At 38.5% G+C, this 17,688-nt stretch overlaps 1 protein-coding gene across 10 annotated transcripts in view; it reads right to left on the reverse strand.

The window, feature by feature from the left end:
• The window catches only part of prpf39 (PRP39 pre-mRNA processing factor 39 homolog (yeast)), a 50,650-nt gene that overhangs the window by 15,510 nt on the left and 17,452 nt on the right, over window positions 1-17,688 (reverse strand). For all 10 annotated transcript variants that reach the window (XR_013500050.1, XR_013500054.1, XR_013500056.1 and 7 more), the window contains exons 5-10: window positions 16,830-16,997; window positions 15,961-16,123; window positions 5,047-5,154; window positions 2,466-2,630; window positions 1,677-1,803; window positions 1,189-1,457 (exon numbers count right to left, since the gene is read on the reverse strand). Coding sequence is in view for 3 of the 10 variants with exons in the window: in XM_078234170.1 (XP_078090296.1) it covers window positions 1,189-1,457; window positions 1,677-1,803; window positions 2,466-2,630; window positions 5,047-5,154; window positions 15,961-16,123; window positions 16,830-16,997 (1,000 nt within the window). In the remaining 7 variants the exon portion in view is untranslated. The remainder of the gene's footprint in view (window positions 1-1,188; window positions 1,458-1,676; window positions 1,804-2,465; window positions 2,631-5,046; window positions 5,155-15,960; window positions 16,124-16,829; window positions 16,998-17,688) is intronic.

A 17,688-nucleotide genomic window follows, 5' to 3' on the forward strand; every position in this document is an offset into this window, starting at 1 on the left:
GTAAAATAGTTGGTTTTAATTGCCTATAAAGCTGTTCATGAAAAGACAGATTCATATAGAAATATTGCACAGAAGCATTTTACTAAACATAACATTTTTAACCAGTACTTAATAGATGTTGCCTCACCTAGCCACCAATAGATTCTAAACTTTGCATGGTACAAGTCTCTTCAGGAATCAATTTTGCGAACTATAAACTACTATTAAAAACAAAACGTCTCATTCTCAGAGTTAAAGTTGCACATCATATTTACAACATTTTAAAAATGTAAATATGACAGTTGCAATCTTGTGACTTGTTAATAAGGAAATTGAAACTGCACTGAGTACAATACTCAAGACTATATACAGTACACAAACTTCTGAAAAATATTGGCAATTCGAAAAAGATTCAACAGTTTATTTTCTTGTGGAACTGGTTAAAGATTAACTGCTTCCTCAATATCAGGCATGCAACTTCAGGTTGGGATGATATTAAAGTTCCATAGGGTTTAAACATTGTGAATGCATTTGATACTCCACTAACAATTCAATGTTGTATTTAACAATCCAAAAACGCCAAGACCAACCCTGCTGGGTTTAAAATGTACATCATCTTCCTCACTGAACTGGAGGGGAGGAAATTTTAATATGGGGGAGGGCAGAACAGCAGAAATTGATAAAGAGGAGAATAATCCAACTGATTACTTCATTTTAAACACTGGATCGATTACTATTGTTCCATTATATAACAGTTCAGAACTAATTGTATTAACTTTCAGAAAGAATGTTGCATGCAGTGTTTCATGTTTTTTGTCGCCACTTACTTTCTCTACTGACGAAGCAGCCTCATAGAATATAAAGCATAGTTCAATCAGCAAGAGAAATGGAATATACACAGCTGCTTTTGAAAGTGATTCTGTATGACAAATTATTTATCAGTATTTTTCACATGGATTTGGTAAAGAAGCTTATGGACCATGTGATCTAAAGCAACTCTGGCTCACAATTAAAAAGTTCATTAAAATCAACATTACCACTCCATCTTAATGTAGAATGGTTAAAATATATGACAGAATGTTAAAAGGTAGAACAGGCTACTCCTTGATAACTCGAGAACTGAAATATGCTTCTCTGCTTTACAAACTTGGTTCCCAGAAATCACTGTTTTAATGCTGGCATTTATATTTGAAATAATTTCCACCATACCTTATCAAAGTCTATTGCTTCCACTAAAACCTTCCTAGCCCTAGGAAGGCTCTTCTCTACTTTGAATAAAAGGCGAGCCAACTTCACTGCATAGAAAGATGCTTCACTTGGCGTTTTACTGTTTTTAATAGAATCTTGTAGCAGAAACCCTGCTTCATCTATATTTCCATGGCGGCGTTCGAGGCTCACTCGTCTTAAACGGACCATGGCTAACCCAGGTACAGATCCTTCGAGTGTTTTCAGGATTCTTCGTGCTTCATTAATGTTCCCTGAAACAGAAATTATGAAGTCAAAACAAACATAAGTATTTCATATACAATGACTGTTATAATTATGTCCAATAACTGCCATCAAGTGTTGTTAGCTCCACTTTACCAAGTCTTCACAAATCTACATCAACTCACCACCACCCTACGTCATCACAAGGATTTATATCAAATGCAATTAAGCAGTAGACTGATTTATTTAGATGATTAATAGGAGCTTACCTTGCTGTTCCTCAAAAGCTGCCCAAAGTAAGTGTACCATGGGTTTCTTTGCGAGATGAACTGTACATGCTCTGCTGTATACATGTCGCACACCTTCATTACTATGGCCTTCCATGAATTTAGCATACTGTAATTTTAAATACATAAACAACATTAATTCACTTGAGAAAAAGAGAAAATTCCTAAAACAGGCATGCGGTTGAGTTAGGTGAAGTATGTTTATAATGTTTGACTCTAACACCAAGTAAAGATTGGCTCCAGTACTATTCTTCACCAACTGCCCATCTGGAATAGAACATTAAATGTTTTTGAACAATAGGATACAAGTAAATGATAGCACTGGATGTTCAGCTGATACAGTTCATCTGATTTAATTTCATTGCTCAGGTCAAGTTTTGGAAAGGAAGACAATCTTTTGTACCTTTGAGGCAAATGCGATACAAATTGTAACTTGAATGACCTCAAGTTAATGATTTTACCAATGCTTAAAGGAGAGAATGATGCAATCCATGGTAATCTCAATTACACTAAATATATTTAACACCCTGGCAACCTTAGCCTTTGAGGAAACCCAAAAATGCTGAGATCAAATCAAACTTCATTTCAGTGTTCAGACCAACATTAACTATGGTCATAGCTTTCAGGCCAACCTTGAAGATTATTTTTAAGCCTTATTACAGTCTAATGCTATGAGCCAAATAAAATAGTATAACCTGTCGATTCAGGTTTTTATTCTGTACATACCAAGTTTAAAAATGTAATCCTTGAGATTCTAATGTAATTACTTGCCTTTATCCAGAAGTCTTCATAAAGGGCACAAGCAACAAGGCACCTCTCAAACAAAACCATCACACGTTCAAGGGTTCCATTTTCTATCTCAAAGTCAAGATAATCTTTCCAGTTTTTTAGCTGTACTTTTTCCAATGGCTTCACATGGAAGTATGGTCGTTTAATCTATCATAGGAAGCAAATAAATTACAAAAAACATACCAACATAAATATAGACCTTGTTTTTCTACATGAAAAAAATTAAACATAAATGCTCCTGCACCACAGAAGACCATTCAGCATATCAAATCCAATGTATTTTCCTCTACAGAAGTCTAATCCCACCTTCTTGATCATTTTCTATCTAATTTAATAATTCCCTGAATATTATCTAATCCCTTTAAAAATAATTTATGGGTAGTTAATTGTTTGAGACAGAGAATTCTACATCCAGTAGATTTTTTTCCTAATAGCTCCAATACATTTATTCTTGTTCGTATCTTGCTGATGAATGGAAAAGGGAAACATGTTATTTATTCTATCAGAACATAATTTTGAAGACATCTACAGATACCATTTTAACATTCATAGCTCTGGTGAAACAAAACCTGAATCTACAACATATTTTTCACAATTGTAATTCACCATGCATCCCTGATAATTCTATGCTGCACCTTTTCCACCGCTTTCATATTATTATGAAGTGGTCTTAAGTTTGCCATTTGGATCAAATTATCTGTTGCATCAAAAAAATTTCAGGACTTTGCAAGTTAATGCATCAGCCTTGGTTTGGTGGTAGCATTTGCTTAAGAGTTTGAAGGTTGTGGTTTCATGCGCCACTTGAGAAACTAAGCTGCAATGCTCAGCAAGTGCCGCACTGTTGGAGGTACAGTCTTTCAGATGGGATAGTAAATTAAGGCTACAATGCCCTCTCAGATCAAAGTAAAGGATCCTACAATACTGCTCAAGGTAAAGAATCCGACAGTGTTGTTCAAGATGGGGAAATGTCTTGGCCAATATTTATTCCTCTGTCAATGCTCAAAACAGATGACCTCTATGTTGTTTGTGGCCAACTGACTGGTGTGTTCCCTGCATTGAAAGTGACAACATTTCAGAAATACTTCTCATTAATCATAAAGTACTGTGGACATCCTTGGGTTCTGAAATAGATTCTTTATTTACAGTTGAATTCAAACTGCTGGTCAATTTGAAAAAAATCAATGTAAAAAAAGTGAATTAATACACTATTCTCAACAGTAGAATAAGCTTTTCGACTAGATCAACATTAGTTCTAGGGTTTTCTACTCCATATCTTCAGATACAAAACCAAGGTTTCTGCTTTTTGTAACGCCGTTATTTACTTGCATTGCTATCTCTAATGCTGGATGCATCTGCACATAATTTAAAAATCTTACAGTTTAAGGTGCAATGCTTTCCCTATGCATCTAAAATAAATTAATAAACATTTTTATTTTAATTTACATCTACTAGTTATCTATCCTCCCAGCTAGTTTTTCCACAATCTCTCCCTCAGTTCCTAGGTCCAGATCATTTAAAAATAACCCAAGAATGGGTCCCAAAACCAATATCTATAGCGTATCATTCTATCCAATGCAAGGAGCTTCTTTTCACCTTCTGGCCTTTAGCCACCTCTGCACCCTCGTAGATCAATTCTCGAGTGATTGTTTTTACTGAGCTTATGTGGGGTGCTTATTCAAATTAATCAATCAAATTTCTGACTAGCCAGCCAAATACCCCTTTTCCTTATGCATCATAAATGATCATTCTCTGAAATTTGGCATTCTTTTGTCAGTCCTGATGAATGCAAGATGAAAAGCTTCAATAGCATCTCTTTTTTCAGCAACACTGGAGTATAATTTTCAAATTTATCATATAACATTTGGAACATAGTAAACATTGAACAGGTTAGTAGATTTCAGGAGAACAGAGATACATGGCAGGTGTAATTTAATGCAGACAATGATAAGTTATGCACAGTGAGGAACAATATGGAGACCCCGTAAAACCTAAATTACCCTAATTTGAGTCAGTGCAAGGATAGGAGCAGCTGAGGACACATATCCACCTATTTTTGAAAGTGGCAGGTCAAGTTGAGAAGCTATATGGGATATTGGCTCTGTAAATGGAATATTGAATACATCAGCTTAAACAAGGATGTCATGCTAAACCTTTATAAAATTGGTTAGACCTCAAATGGAGTATTGTGTACAATTCTAGGCATCATACTTTAGGAAGGATATCAAAAACAGAAAATACGGGAAAATCTCAGCAGGTCTGACAGCATTTGTGGGGAGAGAATAGAGCCAACGTTGAGTTTGGATGATCCTTCATCATATAGGAAGGATATGACAGCCTTTGAGAGTTTACAGGGATGGCTTACCAGGATGGCACCAAGGATGAGGAACTTCACTTCGAGAAATTGGAAAAGTTGGGCCCTTGCAAGTCCAAAATAGATCAACTATTGCATAGTTTGCCTCAAGTTCACGGTTATACTGTGCAATTATAAATCGTTTATATAAATATCACACTACAGGGTTTGTGTCTTTAGAATTTCCGCACTGAAGTGCCTTTTAAAACTTACTCCTTCCTCAAAAGTCCATCGGCGACTAACTTCGTTCTCATTATGATTATACATTTCTTGACGAACTTCAATTATTCTATGACGCATGTTCTCTATTTCAGAAACAATCTGGAAGACAAAGAATGTCAAATGCTCACCAGATACAAGTGATAAAGGGAACTAACATTGGTGAAACCAAATCAGAAGGTAAAGAAGTAGTAAATTATTCAACAGCCTAATAAATAGACATGAAACATGAAGATGGAGTTAACAGTATTAAATCGTTACTGGATAGCTCTTTTATGGCCAGCATGAGCATGATGGAGAGATTGGCCTCATTCTCTCTCATAAATCTTTCCATGCTTTTAAAAATGTGCAAGGAGAGACAGACAGACATGAGTGAGCATGAAAACTGGGGCATGGGCAAAAAAGCCAGAACACAAAGCAAAATGACAGACTTATTCATTGAAAGAGATAAAGAAGATGGAAGGAGACAGCCTGAAGATAAAGTGGAAAGAGAAAAAAGACAAAGAAAGAAAATCAAATTGAAACTAAGTGCAAAGAAAGTAATGAAACAAAATGAAAGAGCGTGTAAAATGACGACTACTCAATAGAATGCAGGAAATGAGTGGTGCCAGTTAATCGAAAATGTCAGTTAACAAAGTTTCATTTACAAATGGAATACAGCACAATACTAGGAGCATGAACCCGTATGCAAGTACGTTCGGGGCTGTCTTGTGCGAGTGCGGCTGATGAATCTGGCATTGACGCACCTCCTGATGGCTTGGGCATACATGTCGAGTCGACATGTACATACATACGGTCACCTCAGCACTTCACTGTACTGCAAGCCCACGAATAACCTCACGATGCTCCACTTCTCCAGCTTCCATCCTAAACACGTTAAAGAAGCCATCCCCTACGGACAAGCCCTCCGCATACACAGGATCTGCTTAGATGAGGAGAATCGCAACAGACACCTACAGACACTGAAAGATACCCTCATAAGAACAGGATAGGGCGCTCGACTCATTGACCGACAGATCCGATGCGCCACAGTGAAAAACCGCACCGACCTCCTCAGAAGACAAACACGGGACACGGTGGACAGAGTACCCTTTGTCGTCCAGTACCTCCCCGGAGCGGAGAAGCTACGACATCTTCTCCGGAGCCTTCAACATGTCATCGATGAAGACAAACATCAAGCCAAGGCCATCCCCACACCCCCACTTCTTGCCTTCAAACAACCGCACACCCTCAGATTATTGTCTGCAGCAAACTACCCAGCCTTCAGAACAGTGACCACGGCACCACACAACCCAGCCATGGCAACCTCTGCAAGACATGCTGGATCATCAACACAGATGCCATCATCTCACGTGAGAATACCATCCACCAGGTACACAGTACATACTCTTGCAACTCGGTCAACATTGTCTACCTGATACGCTGCAGGAAAGGATGTCCCGAGGCATGGTACATTGGGGAGACCATCCAGATGCTACGACAATGGATGAACGAATACCGCTCGACAATCACCAGGCAGGAGCGTTCTCTTCCTGTTGGGGAACACTTCAGCAGTCACGGGCATTCAGTCTCTGATCTTCAGGTAAGCGTTCTCCAAGGCGGCCTTCACGACACACAATAACGCAGAATCGCTGAGCAGAAATGGATAGCCAAGTTCCGCACACATGAGGACGACCTCAACCGGGATCTTGGGTTTATGTCTCACTATCTGTAACCCCCACGACTTGCCTGGGCTTGCAAAATCTCACTAGCTGTCCTGGCTGGAGACAATACACATCTCTTTGACCTGTGCTTAACCCTCTCTCCACTCTCATTGTCTGTACCTTTAAGACTTGATTACCTGTAAAGACTCGCATTCCAACCATTATTTTGTAAATTGAGTTTGTGTCTTTATATGCCCTGTTTGTGAACAGAACTCCCACTTACCTGATGATGAAGGAGCAGCGCTCTGAAAGCTTGTGGTACCAAATAAACCTGTTGGACTTTAACCTGGTGTTGTGAGACTTCTTACTGTGCTTACCCCAGTCCAACGCCGGCATCTTCACATCACGATACAGAGCACAGTGGGACTTGGTAGTAGGCGCCAGCCTGGCACCTCCACCAACACCATGCATATCCATTCCAATTACTCATGTGGCCTGCACCATTTAGAAAGCGCGGCTGTGCAATGGACCAAGATTGAGGCATGGTCCAGGGTGTTAACCTGGAGACAGTGAACTAGCTGAGAAAGAGCACGGTCAACAAGAAACCAGAGCCCAGCTGGAGGGCTAGCAGATGAAGGGTAAACACCTTGCAGTCTAGCCAGCTATTGGAGGACAGTGATATCATCAGCCAGTGGGTCTGGCAGTTCATGATGCACGATACAGTATTTTACAAAAATTCAGGTAGTTGTGAAAACTAAAAGCGTCGAGATTGAAACTAATTTATGGTGCACAATGCATGCACAGTAATACCTCATCAACTGAACTAAATTTAATTTTGGCTTGATCTTTTGGTTAAGGATAGAGCATGTTTGGAGATTTTCTCTTGTATAATTGCATACCTATTTTGAGGAAGGAGCTCATTCTTAAACTGAACGTGCATGAAGATGAATTCTTTCACCTACAAATGTTCATAGAATCCCTACAGTGCAGAAGGAGACCACTCAGCCCATCGAGTCTGCACCGACCACAATTCCACCCAAGTTCCACTCCCACACCCCACATATTTACCCTGACGTTGGGGTCAATTTTGCATGGCCAATCAACCTTACTCGAACATCTTTGGAGTGTGGGAGGAAACCAGAGCACCCAGAGGAAACCCACGCAGACACAGGGAGAATGTGCAAACTGCACACAGACAATGACCCGAGACCGGAATTGAACCTGGGTCCCTGGCACTGAGAGGCAGCAGTGCTAACCACTGTGCTGCCCCAAAGGGTGAACTTAAATTGTAACAGGTATACATTTATAAAAAGCCAAGGGCATAAGAAAAACAGAAGTAAAACTGAAGAGATGCTACATTTCAGTGTTACTGAAACTAAGATGTATTAGTTTTGGTTAGGCAAGTTAGCCAGCAGCAGCCAAAGCATTCATCCTATTTCTTTCACCTTCCAAATATTTTTAATGTAATTATTGTTTTTGGAAGTGAGCAAATTGCATGCAAAAACAGTGTCATAAAATCAAACCCCAATGTTGAGCCACAAAGCAAACACGCACATTACTTAAAAAGTCCTTCATACTGATAACCTTGATCAAACTTTGATTTATTTAAATTAGAGCCCACAATAACTTTATGACTTGCAAATGTACAAATCACAAATACTACCCCTCAAGTCTGTATTTATATATTAGAAGGGGAACAAAAGCACCTTAGTCCTTGGGAAGGAATGCGGAGCATGAAAAAAACAAATACACACCTTTAGGAGGCTAGAGATAGCAGACCAACACATCATCAATTTAACCTTGGTGACTACAGGTGAATGAACAGAAAAATCTGGTTTCCCACCGAATAAAAAAAGAGAACGTGGTGGAAGAGTTCTTCAGCCAGTAGTAGGATGTGAAACAGTTTCTTTGATTGTGTGTAGTTTTTGTACAGGAGTGAAGCTAGCTGCAACAAGCTCATTCTTGCCAAAAACATGAAAATATGGTGTAAGCATTAAGCACTGTTCGCACCGTCGAATTTCACCTTGGCACAGTACTCTCACCAGAGTCAGAACGTATCAATTTTAGCCCCACTCCAGCGATGAATGTATTGTTCAGGCAGGTGACTCTGTCTGATATTTATCACTGTTCCCAACTAAAGTCAGTAAATCAGATCATACAGTAAATGATCTCTTTGCAAGGCTTGCTGTGCCCGAATTAGCTGCCAGATTACGTATGAACATACAAGAGTAGGTCCATAGTCCTTCGAGTCTACTTCAACATTCAATAAGGTCATGGCTGATCAAATTGTGGCCTCAATTCCACATTCCCATCAACCCCAATGAAGAATCTATTTAGCTCTACCTTTAAAATATTCAAAGTCTCTGCTTCTATTTCCATTTGAAGAAGAATTCCAAAGGCTTGCAAACCTCAGAAAAAAATTCTCACCTTAGCCTTAAATGGGTGACCTCTTATTTTTAAACAGTCACCTCTAAGTTCTAAATTCTCCCACAACCGGAAGCATCCTCTTCAGATCCACCCTGTCAAGATCTATCAGGATCTTTTGTTTCAATCAAGTCAACTCTTACTCTTCTGAATTCCAGCGGTTGGAAGCTTAACTGTTCAACCTTTCATCATAACACAACCTACCCATTCCAGCTATTAGTCTAGTAAACTTTCTCTGAACTATTTCAAACACATTTGCATCCTTCCTTAAATGAGACCAATGCCAAACACTATACTCCAGATGTGGTCTCACCAGTGCCCTGTACAACTGAAGCATAACCTCCTTCCTTTTGTATTCAATTCTCGCAATAAATAATAACATTCTATTAGTTTTCCTAATAACTGTACTTGCTGTACCTGCATACCAGCCTTTTTGCGACTCATGCTCTAGGATACCCTGATCCCTCTGGACTTTGGAGCTCCACAATCTCTCACCATTTAGATAACTTTTATTTTTCATTTTTCCTGCCAAAATGGATAATTTCACATTTTCCCATGTTATATTCTATTTGCCAGATCTTTTCCCACCCCCTTAAGCTATCTATCCCTCTTTGTAGCATCCTTGTGTCCTCTTCACAGCACTGATCCCTGTAGCACACCATTTGTTCCATCATGCCAACCAAAAGATGACCCATTAATGCCGACTGTTGCCTGTTAACTAGCCAATCTTCCATCCATGCTAGTATGTGCTTTCATTTTTCACAACAACCTTTCATGTGGCACCTTATCAAATGCCTTCTGAAAATCCAAATACAGTCCATCTACCAGTTGCTTTTATCCACACCATATGCTACTTATTAACAAAATTCCAATAAATTGGTTAAACATGATTTTAGTCTCACAAAACCATGCTGACTCTGCTTGATTACCCTGAATATATCTAAATACCTTGCTATAACCTCTTGGTAACAGCTTCTAACATTTTCCCTCTGATAGATGTTAAGTTGGCGGACCTGCTGCTTCCTGTCTCCCTCCCTTTTTGAATAAATGAGTCAAGTTCGCTATTTTCCAATCTAATGGAATCTTCAGAGTCTATGGAATAAATTAAAACCAATGTATCAACTATCTTACCAGCCATTTCTTTTAAGATCCTAGGATGAAGTCCATCCTGCAGCTCCAACAATTTGCTTAGCACTACTTCCCTGGAGTTTATAATTTTATGATTTCCTCTCTCCCTTCCATTTCCTGATTTACAACTACTTCCGGGATGTTATTTGCAAGCTCCAGTATCAACACCAAGGCAAAATACTGGCTTGATTTACCCATCATCTCATTTTCCATTATTAATTCTCTAGACTCATGTTCTGTAGGACCAACGTTCATTTGAAATCTTTTCTTTTTAAACTATCTGTCTTTATATTTCTAACTGGCTTAGTTTCGTACTAATTTTTCCTACCTCAATCTTTTAGTCATTCGTTGCTGTTTTTAATATTCTGTTCAATCTTCTGGGCTGCTACTTAGCTTTGCGCAATTATATGCTTTTTCCTCAAGATACGAACATTGTTAGTTAACCATGGATTGGGGTCCTCCCCTTGGAATTTTTCTCTCTCGTTGGAATGCATCTAATCTATGTATTCTGAAATGTCTGCCGCTGCATCTCTATTGAATTCAGCTGAATTTGGCAGTACACTTTAGCTAGCTCTGCTTTCATGCCCTCATAAATGGCCTCCTATAAGTTTATAATAGTAGCCTTAGACCCACTCTTCTCTCCCTCAAACTGAATGCAAAATTCAATCATATTACAATTGTTGCTTCCTGGGGAGTGCTTTATTATGAGGTCGTTAGTTAATCCTATCTCTTTGCACAATACCAGGTATAATACCTGGTTGGCACCAGAACATGCTGCTCTAAGAAACATTCTATGAATTCCTCAGCTAGGCTACCTTTGCCCATCTGATTTTTCCAGTCCAGATGTAGATGAAAATCCCCCATGATTATCACCACACCTTTCTGACAAACTCCCATTATTTCTTCCTTTATACCGCGTCCTACTGAATAGTTACTGTCAGGGGGCCACTTCCCACTCCCTAAGAACTTCCTGCTTTTATCATTTCACTATATTATAACAAAGTCTAGATTTCAAAAGCACAAAATTGATTTTAATGAGTATTACAATTTCATGAAAGGAGCTATATGAATGCACAGACTGACTGCCAGCCCACATTTCCTATAAAGTCTGATCATCTCTTCATTGCTGAAATCTTTCTCCCTGTCCAGACATTTTCACACTCAGTTTACATGGCTACCAACTGTATAAATCCACGCACAAATGTCACTAACAACAACATCATCATCATCAATGCAGCCGCACTGAAGAGCAGCTGACAGAACAAATAACAATATTGTTAAAAACAGCAATTTTTCCTACTGCTTACTGGGGTAACAATGAGTCATTGCTAACCTATAATTATAGAAACTGTTACACCAGGAACAGAAAACAAGCCATAATGCCCACGTAACATATTATGTGTATTAATTGGTTTCTTCCTCTCATTTTAAACAATGGAGTAACATTTACAACTTTCCAGTCCAAGGACACAATCCCTGAAGCAAAAGAGCATTGGAAAATTATGACAAAGCAATTTTTTCACATTTACTTTTAATTCACTGGGTAGAAACCACCATGGCCTAGAGATTTGACTATCTTAAACCCCATTATTTTCTTCATAATATTTTTTAGACTTAAGAATAAGTTGTGGAGAGAAACTTGTATTAAGTTTCATTGTACTGCTTGTATTTTGTTGCCTTCCTCTGCGAGCAAAACAGATGCAAAATGCTCATTTAACAACTCAACTCTTATCACTGCCTGCACCTTTCTAGAACAGGCCCAAGATTTTCCTGTGCTTTCTATTTTAATATACTTGTAAAAACCCTTAATACCTCTTGCAGATAACAAAATTCTAATTTTTTGCATTTATTATTTTCTTGCACTCTTTTGCTGTTTATAGCTCTCCCAATTTGCAATATTTCTACTTTTCAGTATAATTCGCAAGCCTTTTAACTTGATACTGTATCTTACTTTATATTTTAACCATGATGGTGTAACCATACAAAATAAAGCTTTTGCCTTTTACAAATTGCTTTGGACCAAATACTTTGAAGACAAATCCATTAGAAGTTCAGCTCAGTTTAGCATAGTTAATTAATTTCAGAGTCCTTTAAAATTTGTCAAACTTAAATTTAAAACAATGGTTTGTCTCCCATCTCTCCCTCAAACTCAATATTCAATTTAATTATATTGGAGTTACTAACTGCAAAATGGTCCCTTAATAGTACTTTAATTTTGGTTTGTTACTCATTCCTAAATCTAGAATGGCCCTTGGCAGACTGTCCTGAATATATTACAAAAATTACTTGCTGCTCCCAATCTGTGAATTTCCATGTGCCGTAAAGTGGTGCTGGAGAACCCCCCCCCCCCCCCCCCCCCTCCCCCTCCCCAGAAGGCCTAGGTAAAAATTGCCCAGAAAATACAAACTTCCACCAGGCAATCGGAACCATCCAAAAGTATTATCTAAATTATAATCTTTGGATGGTTCCAACCATCCTACAGTAATAGTTACCCAAATAAGGATCCCTCCCACTTCCCCTGATCCCATCACCCAAGGAGTCCCCAGATCTGCCGTCTTATCTTACAACCTACACTTTTCCTTGGCTTCTCAAAGTCACTGGATCGTTAAACTTATCTGCTTTACAGCAGCAGATGCTGTATAAAAAAGGGGTATGGCTTCCTTATCTCAAACTCTCCAGCCCTCGAGTGAAGCCCTCAGATGCGCACTGCCCTACATAGTTCTCGCCTGGCCCGTGTTGGAAGATTGGATGAGAAAAGAGCTGCTGATTTCCAGGTAAGTAACTAGTAGCGAATGCCAATACAATTTAGATTGTCACCTCACCAAGTTCAGGCCCATTATTTTTGCTTCTTGCTTGCTTGATTACATATTTATGCATCTACCTTCACCACAACACACCCATCACTATTAGGTGGTCGGCAGAAAAACTTCTATTACAGTCCTTTGTTTTTCTTCAGCTCTACTAATGTTTCAACTGCCTGTTCACCTTTATCAAAATATCTTTTTTCAACTCTTGCAATGGTACTTCCCATCCTTTCCCAATTTCCCCCTCCTTTCTAAAGATCTGTAGCCTGCAATGTTTTGCCACAATTATGTTCAGACTATAGCCAGATCAATTTAAGCAGAAATGTGCTTATAATTCGCTTATTTACATTGTGTAGATTCTTGCACAGAGCCCGTTCTGGGTAAATATCTCCACTCTTCCCATAGCTTTTAAAAATTATTTTTCATGGGCCAGCACTTGTTACCCATCTTTAAATGCTTCGGAGAACACATTAGTGAGCTGCCTTCTTGAACCACTGCAGTCCATCTGGTGCAGACGTACCCATAGTGCTGTTCAGGAGGGAGTTTCAAGATTTTAAATCAGTAACAGTAAAGGAAGGCGAGATAGTTCCAAGGTGGTGTGAGGCTTGGAGGCAATTGTGCTGATGGTGATCTTCCCATGCATCTTTGTCCTTGTCCTTTTAGGTGGTAGAGATTGTGGTTTTAGATGGTGCTGTCAGAGGAGGCTGGGCAATGCATTTTGTACATGGTATATACAGTTGCCACTGAGATTCAGCAGTGGAGGGAATGAATGTTTAATTATGGATAAGGTGCTGAACAAGGCAACCGTCTTGTCTGGGATAGTACTGATATTCCTGTGTTATTGGACCCACAATCAGGCGAGTGGAGAGCCTTCCATCACAGTTCTGTGTTGTTTTGCCCATCCCTAGGCAGATTTTGGAGAGTCAGAGGAGTTGCTCATATCAAAATTTCCAGCCTCTGATTTGATCCTGTAGCCATAGTATTTTTACAGACCAGTTTAGTTTCTGGTTAATGGTAGCCTCCAAGGTTTCAAACCTCACACCATCTTGGAACCATCTCACCTTCCTTTATTGTGGCTGGCTTAAAACCCTGAAACTCCCTCCTGAACAGCACTGAGAGTACATCTGCACCAGATGGACTGCAGTGGTTCAAGAAGGCAGCTCACCAACATGTTCTCGGAAGCATTTAGAGATGGGTAACAAGGAATTCATTGATGGTAATCCAAATGAATGTCATAGGGAGATGGCCATTAATAATTGAGTGGCCATTTAACAGCCCAAACCCAAATGCGATCTAGATCTTGTTACATATAGATATGGACCGGATCAGAATTTCAGGGGTTGCGAAAAGTACTGATCATGCTTGAATGGTACTGTTCATGGTTTTCCCCTTCCACCTCCCTGCCTGAACCAACCTACCATCACTACCAACCCACCAACTGGTAATCATCCCTACTGCCCCGAACTCTCCAGTTTAAGTGCAGACCATCCCATTTATGCAGCCTTCCCTGATCCTGGAATCTTAAGCGGGAATCTTTAATGGGTCTGGCACATGGATAGGAGGGCCACGTTTAGTACAGTACATGCAGAAAGTTGATGACCGACATAGGTCAATCTGAACAAAATTAACACCAAGCTGTGCCAAAAGAAGAAATACATAAAAAAGTGCATTTCATCAACTTATCAAACCTGAAACGCGAAAATTGTACCACGGCTTCACTAAACACAGTTCCACAATGACATACTGTTGATGACCAATGGGACCCTTCTGATTGCAAACAGGCAAATCACTTCCTTTGCACTACACTATTTGCTTTATAAACTGCACTGCAAGTGAATCACTATAGAAGAAAGATAAAGCTGCTGCTATATTTATACTCTGGCACGACAGGCCACAGCTGTGTTGATATACCTTGATAGAGAAATTAGGTTACAGAATTTTCAAAATTAGATTTCCCTATAGTTATAAGATGCATTATGTTGTACAATTCACAAAGTGTTGTTTTGCTCAACTGGAGCTATGCTCCTTTGAGAACAAAATACTATTGTTAAACAAACACAAACTTAGGACAGAATTTAAGTGTGTGGTCAAGCAACTTTGTTTATTGGGCTATAGCTAGTTTTAACTATAGCTCAGAAGCCTCAGCTTTGCAACTGCAATGGTGCAAGAATCGAGAGAGATCAATGTGCTCTCATAGATAATTTTAAATTTATTAACTAGTGGATTCTCTGTGGAGGGTTCACCATTTTCTAACCATGCTACAGTGCAATGTAAATGTTTCATCAAGGCAACTGAATAAGTCAAATAATTATTTTAATTATATTGTATTCTAGAGCATTTACTTTTTTGGGGGGGATGATTTGAGATTTTAAGCACTAGATAAAGGAAGAATTAAAGATTATGGAATTTGACAGCACTGGGGACAAAGAGGAAGACTGTGGATCTAGGTTTACAGATGGAACACATTGTCTGACAGCAATAGGGCATTAAATCAACAGTATGTTAATATTTTCCTCAGAATTTAGAGCTTCGGGAAGGATCCCAAAACTTGCATCAGACTATGGAGAAGGTGGTGACTGAAGATGGTTCACCACCACCGTTTTCCAAGGGCAATTGGGATGGGGTCTGGCAGGTATTATGTTTGGAAAAACTGTGAAGAACCAAAAACAACCACATGGCTATGCAGTTGATAGACACAAATGCCCTTAGATCATTAACACGAACAGGCTAAACTTTTCAAAATCCCCAATTACTTAATTTGTAGAATCATTTTATCTAAATGGATCATTAAGTTCACATGCTTTGAAACGCACAGAAGTCACTAAATATATTTTTGCATCAGCTGAAAGAGGAAATTTGTATGTAGTTCATGCTATCCAAACATAACATTTATATACAGTCTACGTTACCTGTGCAGGATCATTTATATCAATTCCAGCTGCTAGATCATTTCCTGGCCTACCATCATTATCAAAATGTTCATTTGAGGATGCCAGCTCTTGACGTAGTTTAATAAAATTCTCCGACGAGATTATATCTTTAGGCAAGTGATTCTGAACATGATCTTTGAACCTGAAAAACAGAAGAATCATTCATACGTCATGTAATATCACACATTAATGAGCCTTTTATTACCAGACAGAAGAGTTAGGAAAGAAAATTCCAGTTTATAATACAAAATATTGGGATACACTATTGGAATTTTCCTACCCTGAAGATTCAGTTTATTGAGAATTTCACATTTAATCCTTTGTTGACTGTAGTAGAATTTCTGCACAAAAATAAAAATAAACTATTACAATTTTTAATTTACTATGAATATGGAGAATTTAAAAATATTCAATGGTTTAGCACAATTTTTGAATTTCATTTTGTATTTATTTTTGCAGAAGTTATTGGTCAGGAAATAGGGTATTTTAAAAGTTGAGAATTGTATTAAGTACGGAACAATTAGATACTCAACTGCCCAATAAAATGCAACAATGTCTGCAACAATAAAATCCCTAAAATTGATAAATGACAATGTACAGACATTATACAAGATGGAATCTGAGCCAACTTTCATAATTCCACATACTTGACAAAAACATAATGCTTTCTCACGCTATACCTATCCATCTTTACTTTTCTTTCCATTTCTATTCATTTGTATTTTTTAGGATTAGTTTCTGTTTTCATTCCTCAAATTATAGAACATGGTTTTCCAACAGCAAGGAAAGAATTGAAGCACAAACATAAATGTGAAAAACTGTTTTCCATTTTGATTCTTCTAGCTTACCTTTGGAAGTGATGACTATAAAGCTGTGTTGGAATACCAATAATCCGATCATAAATTGCCGTCACCTCTTCCAGATTTCCCCTGTCATTTTCCCAGGTGATGTAAGTTTCCCAAAGTCTATCTGAGCGGAAATCAGTCCCTGCAGCTAACACAGCATGTTCAAATACACTGTCGAAATATGGGGGGAAGAAAGTTAGTTTCCCTGATTTTTTCAGCATAATGATTATGAAATTTTATTTGCAAATTGCATTCAGCGCACTGAGCTTTGCGATCTTTTGCTCTAGTTTTAAGAATTGAACATGGAAGTAGGCTATGCCCGAAAACTGGCCACAAATCCAAAACAAATCAATTATCACAAAGTTTCTGTTAATTGTGCTCATTTACATGCCGTCTGAAAGGTTATAAAAACTAAGGTTGATCTTTTTCTCACAAGGACATGAATTTTCTGAAAGAAATCCGAAAACAAATCTGATACTCACATCCCAATCTAACTTGAAAATTGTTTTGCATACCTTTAGAAAAGTCACTTTTAGTAACTGAAAACTATTTTTCTGATTAAAAGGCTTTTTTTTTAGTTGTATCAAATTTTACCAAGTCAGTTATACAAATACATTTTTAAAAAATTTTTTTAAGTATACACTTAAAAATGCTGTCCCGATGTGCTAGCTCAATTGTGTGTTTGCCAGTAAGCAAAGATGTTTGACCATCGGTTCAATAACTTTTGATTTAGCGGTTTCTTTTGTTTTGTTGTCACTCTCACCCTGTGGGACAACAGCCACTCTCACCCTGTGGGACAACAGTTCAACAGCCACCGAGAGCCAAGGTTTTGCACCAGATCTTTCCCAACTTAAAGTTGCTA

Source organism: Mustelus asterias, chromosome 18 (assembly GCF_964213995.1).
Source record: "Mustelus asterias chromosome 18, sMusAst1.hap1.1, whole genome shotgun sequence".
NCBI classification, from domain to species: Eukaryota; Metazoa; Chordata; class Chondrichthyes; order Carcharhiniformes; family Triakidae; genus Mustelus; species Mustelus asterias.